The 6,692-nt window shown below is 34.3% G+C and overlaps 1 protein-coding gene across 5 annotated transcripts; it reads right to left on the bottom strand.

The window, feature by feature from the left end:
- Positions 1-420: 420 nt before the first annotated feature.
- Positions 421-3,818, bottom strand: LOC140891939 (uncharacterized). Of its 5 annotated transcripts, none has more exons than XM_073300643.1 (6): positions 3,680-3,818; positions 2,455-2,738; positions 1,410-1,462; positions 1,227-1,271; positions 1,080-1,127; positions 421-947 (listed from the first exon to the last, which is right to left on the bottom strand). In XM_073300643.1, exons 2-6 carry the CDS (start codon positions 2,596-2,598, stop codon positions 476-478), a joined length of 762 nt encoding a protein of 253 aa, XP_073156744.1. In that variant the 5' UTR covers positions 2,599-2,738; positions 3,680-3,818; the 3' UTR covers positions 421-475. The 5 variants fall into 5 exon arrangements, with proteins under 5 accessions (XP_073156744.1, XP_073156745.1, XP_073156742.1 ...); XM_073300644.1 differs by lacking the exon at positions 3,680-3,818 and adding an exon at positions 3,499-3,613; XM_073300641.1 differs by lacking the exon at positions 3,680-3,818 and adding an exon at positions 3,132-3,486.
- Between the last annotated feature and the right edge of the window lie 2,874 nt (positions 3,819-6,692).

Genomic DNA, 6,692 nt, shown 5'->3' with positions numbered 1-6,692 from the left:
AATAATTAATGGATAGATAAATAATACGTCAAAAAGAACGCAAGATTAAATAAGATAATTTATACCGAAATTAATAATAATCGTACCAAACAAAGCATTGGATAGAAAGATTTGTTATTGAGCTGAAAGAAATATTTAAGCCTCTTTCTAACTCTCCAAAAAATTTACTCTTTTTCCCGTTACTTTTTGTTAATTCGTTTGTTTTCCTTTTATTTTTAGTTGCGTGAGATTTTTTTTAAATAATGTGAGAAGTCGCAGCCGTTGCCTTTTAATGCGCACTAACTAAACCCCGAACTAACGCAATAATCTGCAAACTACGCTAACCAAGTAAAAAGTAAGCAAGTTTGTGCAACAGGTTAGTCCAAAAAAATGTTGGTTGAGAATGCAGAGATAAAAAAGTGGAGATCCATGAAATTTAAAGAATCAAATTTATAACAAACCAAACATTTAAACATGTCGACATTATTATATAATTCTAATAACAGAAGTAGCAAGGGTAGCAGCAGTTTTTGTCACAATATGAACATACATTTACCTTAAGACATTTAGGATATTTTTTTACCTTAAGACATTTAGGATATCTACACTTGATACTCGGACAAGAGCACGGGATAGAGCAAGGGTTCACACAAGAACAAGAGCACGTCAAGCATGAAGGCCAAGACAAACACGAGAAACACGAAGGCCAAGACCAACACGAGAAACACGAAGGCCAACTTAAGCACGAGGTAAACTCAGGAATGCAGCAGCGAGGCAATCTACATGTACAGTCGTCAAAGCATCGGCTGTTCCAGCACGAAAAACATTTGCATTTTGGCATTCGGCAGCTCAAACATCTGTTTCTGCAACGACATGTATTGCATTCGGGGCAGTGTGGCAACTCGAGATCACACGTGCAGTGGTGACAGCAACAGAAAATCCAGGATATACTGAAGCATGATAATCCACTGCAAAAAAATGGGATTTATACTTAGATTATGAATGATAAAATTAAAGCGGGGAAAGCAGGAACAATTTCAAAGAAGGTTTTAGAGTTTGTGCATTTTTTAACTTTTCGATGACAGTTCAGGAGCTCATACCTGCAGAGCCATTTCCAGCAGCGGCGTGATCTGCTAATCTTCTTGGTTCTGCTTTCAAAAATCACCAAGACAAAAGATAAAAGATTAGAAAAAAAAACTAGAATTACGCAATGGAAAAGATAACCAATGTATGTTCTCGGTTCTCACGTAGGTATTAGAGGATCTGCATTTGCTGCTACGAAATCTGCAACCCTGTCAATGAAATCCAGTATCAAGATAGGTAACACGGTATGTATCATTTGAGGAAAGACGAAACCACATTCAAAATATTGGCCATGTTCATATTCGTGCTTGAAATAAAAAGCTGATGCATTCCAGAAACTAACATACTCTTTACAAGATCTTGAAGCCGGTGGAAGGCCTTCGACAGCTTTCAATTCTTCCTGATTAAACAAAATGCAGCTTCACTATACATGGAGGCATATATTCTTTAAGAGCAAAAACAAATTTTACTCCACTTCCAAGGCAAACCTCAAGCTTTCAGGATTATTAGGATTCTACATTCCAAAAGTATAATAAGGCCTGGCATGTGTGTGGCATCATACATTTCTCCGATAAGTTTAGGTCCGATGACATGGTATCATTGAAGAGACGAGGCCGTGTGATATACGAGTGATAAAAGAAAATTGAACGACATAGGTAATTCACATGGTGTGATTAATTTTGTTAGACGAAGTGCGATCAGGGCATTCAAATATCATCCCCACCAAATGGTGTATCGTGACATATTAGATGGCCTTTTTGATTGAGAACTTTTTGAGTCCATGATGAATCATTTAATCTTCCAAAAAACAGGTAAATTGAAGTGGTCCATACATTTCCAAAATAAGCATTCAAATTAAAGTTTTACCAAAGAAATAATTCACTTTTGGGCTCCTTGTGCAATGTGATGACACACACCACAAACTATGAGGGCCCTTTGTATTTCCCCACACAATTAACAGTCATTGTCATCACCATACTACCTTGCTAAAGTCTCATTCAAATCTCTACCCCACCTACCTACTCATAAAAATGAAATTAAAAAATGAAAAAGAAAGCACACAAGATCCTCAGAGTAAGAGTAAAAAAATTACCATCACTAATTAATCATAAAAAGTACACTAAAAAAAGGAGTAAAGAACACATAAGTAATCATTAAAAGTACACTTAAAAAATTAGCACAAAGTTGAGTTTTAAGATGTATTCACAGATGGCACCAACAAAAGACCACCAAATCAAATTAAAGTTCTTGGGAGTTTGTCCAAAACTAACCGGACTTTTCCCATTTGCCCAAACGAAGTGAATTCTAGAAGAATTCAAGCATGAAAAATGAAGTCAAATCGGCCAAGAAAGTAACAACAACAACAAAAACAGAGCAAAAAATTGCACGTACCTCAAGAAAACCAATCTCCCTCTCCAGAATCTGAATCTTGGCCAACTCCCGCCGCTTCCCGTACAAATCAGGGTACTTGGGCGGCGATTTGGGCCGCGGCGGCGGCAGCGTTGACACAGAGCCATTCCCTCTTAAACCAGACATTTTTCGCCCAAGAAAATATCCAAAACGCTCGTCAATTTTCAGGCCCGAAATCACCCATTAAAAACAAAGTTCCCAAAGAATGAAACTTTGCAATGCAGTGAGATAGTGAAAAGATCCCAAGAAACAGGCGCACACAGTGCCTGCAGAAGGAGAGAAGGAGAGAAGGGAGAAAATAAGGTTAACGTTTGGGAATGGAAGGGGAAAAAAGACAGGAAATAATTACTAAATTCTGACTGGGAGGTATAATTACAGGGGCCCGAAAAGCTCTGCCACACAACAACTATGGGCAGAACCAATTGCAGAACAAAGCTATACACTATATATACACGCAGAAATACTATACTATATAGTACAGAAATAAATGAATGCCATTTACTTCACTCAGACCTCTTGTCTGCAGTTGCTTGGGTTATATAAATAATAAATAAATGAATAAAACAAGTGTAAATTAACAAAAAAAAACCCATTATTTTTTGTTACTGTTGGAGGTGATAGAAATTCAAAAAGTTGAGTGATAATGGATGGTATAGTACCTGCTGAAAAAGACTGTTTTATTTCTTTCTCCTTCAAACAATAATGGACATATATTAGAGAAAAGACGGTGAAAAAAGCTGCAGGATATATACTTGTGAATGCGGAGAGATTGAGATAGGAAATAATTTCTTTTTAAAAAAATAAAAAGAAAAAGTTCTGTAATTTTGTGCTAATAACAATAATCAGACGTAATCAAGATTCTTCATCAATTTTCTTGAAAACCCATTTTTCAACTCATTCTGAAAAATGGAAAAGAGGCAAATTAAAAAGAAAGAAAGAAAGAAAAATCTGAACTAAAGAAAAAGCAGTCACTTTCTGGCACACAGTGAGTGTGTGTAATATGGGGTTGGAGTATCAGAGTTGTACAGGGGAAGAGAGGACAGAAAGCACACGTGACAGGCTTCTGGGTGAGTGAGATTGATTCTGAAACTGTGGAATTCATCCTCGTTTTTACAGTATCGGGTAAAACGGATACAGAAAAAATGGGGGGAGGGGGGGAAATATGTAAATATCTTTGGTGAAAAATATTGGCAAAGGCATGCTGCACCTCCAGCTGTGTGTTTTTTTGGGAGACTGAGGAATCTCTGGTGGCGCTGTTAAGATTTGAGGATGTATATTTTAAGATTTGTTGATAGGCTGTTTGCATGGCATTTCTGAGCTGGTTCTGTGAAGCTGGTCGGCTCATTGTATCCCATTCTGGTACTAGGTCTGTGTGCTATTGTCAATGTTCATATCATCTCTTTATTCTTAATTCTATTTTATGATTTTATCTCTCTTTTTTTGCAAATTTTTTTTTTAACCAAACAAATTCTTAAATAAGATCTAGTAAAAGTTATAAACGAGACGGATCAACTCGTCGTAAGGAACTAATTACGTAAAACCATATCGCAAAAGGTCTACTCATTTTTAAATTACGCTCCTTTTATAGTCAAAAACTAATCATAGCAGTTTTATCTTAAACATTTATAAAAGATTAATGTTTCGGAGTATCTCCTCTCGTACATAAATATATCCACAAATGTGCTGATGAAACACAACACATATATTCTTATTTTGAGAGTAACTTGTATGGTCTTCGCAGATATTACTTACCAGTATCTCGCGATTATGCGCTACGACTTGATATAATTTTATCTCTCTTTTTTTCCAATTTTTTTTTAACCAAACAAATTCTTAAATTAGATCTAGTGAAAGGTATCAACGAGACGGATCAACTCATCGTAAGGAACTAATTCCGTAAAACCATATCGCAAGAGGTCTACTCAGTTTTAAACTTCACTCCCTCTATAGTCAAAAACTAATCATAGCAGTTTTATCTTGAATATTTATAAAAGATTAATGTTCAGGAGTGTCTCATCTCGTACCTAGATATATCCACGAATGTGCTGATGAAACACAACACATATATTCTTATTTTGAGAGTAACTTGTATGTTTCTTCGCATATATTACTTACCAGTATCTCGCAATTTATGATACATTAATTATATATAAGATGAAGTATATTCCCATAAACTGCACTATGACTTGATATACAAATAGAACTAGCTGAAAACATACATATCATTAATTAGTAGAAAATCACCAACCCAAATCGTTTATTTTAGATGGATTGCGGGCCAACCCGACATACTTACCGTAATTCGATGAAAATGCCACTTACATAGAGTCTTGTGCTTGACTTTTGAACTGATTTTTGTTTTGACAGTTAGCATATGATGAATAAAATATGCTTAGCCAAATTGGTAAACATGGCGAGTATGGTTATATGTGCCATGCTCAGCTAATCGAACTAGTGGTTAACTATATCAAGCATGGGATGAGCTAAGTTGGCTATATATACTATCCATAAATCGGGGTATATATGGCGAGTTGAGTTGGACATAACGAGCGTTATCTATAGTAAATTGTAGAATATAACATAATATTCAATACGGAATGAGCTGATTTTTTTGTAATAAATAATAAAATGTGATAGTTATATTCTGAAAACTTTGGTTGTAATTCAGAAATAAACGAGTCAAATCAAGTAGAATATCAAATAAAAATGTAGGTTCGATTTCACTTTCAAACTATAATATTTAAATTTTTTTTAGTTTAAATTTTGTTTGGATTAGAGTTCGAGATCAAGTTCAGTTTAGATATTTAAATATAATATAACACACAGTTATATATATTATTTGAATAAAATATTAAAATTCACAAATATCCTCCTAAAATATCGAATAAAATAGTATAATGTTTGAATTTGAATAGTTTGAATCGAATACTTTTTAATCATCCATTTGTAACAAGTAATTAAAAATGCACAGTATGGGCCAAGTTGAAGTGATTCGTAATAACAATTTAGTGTATTGGTGTAAGCGTCGCTGCTTGTACACTAATTTTTTTTTTACGATTGATGAGATTTATATTCAATTAAAAAGTAATATCTTAATAGTAAATATTAGTCTTACTACAGTTTGAGAACTTGAATAAAAAAATTAAAAAAAAAAAAAAGAGGAAAAAGGCAAAACGTAACCAAGACGTCAAACTTGTCTTTATTATCAACATTCCTAGTAACAGTAATGGAATATATTACATTACTCTAAAAACGGTGGGAGCTGTGGCATTTAATGGAACAAGTTAACGTCCAAATCGAACAGCTAATGCCTATTTTAGGTTCGGGCCAGTGAGGCCTGCTCTGATTTGTGTCAATTCAAGCCCAAAGTTAGACTATAAAAGGTTTTTTTTGGAAGAACAAATCATGAACTTCACTATTTTTGTTTTTGTGTTTTTTTTCGGGTTTAGATTATATGATTTTATTTTTTAGATTATTAGACGATGCTTTAGATTATATATGCGTATTTGCACTAGACATTATATGTTACTCAAAATATATTTGATATTCAACGAGTAAACCAATTCGCAATAGTGAATGAAATAAACATAAGTAATTTAGAAATTGGTTTGTGATCTCTTTGTATATATGAACCAAGTGAGCAGACAAGGTGGTAAGACCGATCCTGCCAATGAAGCAAGCGGAAAAAGAATCCGAGGCCAGTATTAAAATGGAGCGTCTTTAAAACAAATTATATCTTCTCCTATTGTGCTTGGAGTGGCTATAAATGTTTATTTCCGAAGATACAATAGGAGAACCTGCAGCAACTTAGCACGAAGTCTTCAAACAAGTGAACGGAATAGGCTATCCGAACTTTGTCTCACGATAGAAGTTTTCCGATCGAGATACTAATCCGTTTTACACCGTCAATTGATATAATTATGTATAACTAACCTACTTTGCATTTTCCTTCGAATGTGGGGACAAATCCCACTCTACGTTGACAAAAACACCTATGAGACTATCTCAAGGGTCATTTTTTAGAGACGAGTCTCTTATATGAGTTATCCATTAAAAAGTATTACATTTTATGTCAAAAATATTATTTTTTATTATAAATATAAGTAGAATTGACCCGTCTCACGGATGAAATCATCTCACAGGAATGTTACTCCTCTACATTATTTAAAAATAAATAAAAATCCCACTCTACATTCACACATCTCATTCAAGAATATTGC

Source organism: Henckelia pumila, chromosome 3 (assembly GCF_033568475.1).
Source record: "Henckelia pumila isolate YLH828 chromosome 3, ASM3356847v2, whole genome shotgun sequence".
NCBI lineage: Eukaryota > Viridiplantae > Streptophyta > Magnoliopsida > Lamiales > Gesneriaceae > Henckelia > Henckelia pumila.
Note: the sequence above shows the minus strand (reverse complement) of the source record. Positions and strands in the feature narration are given on the sequence as shown.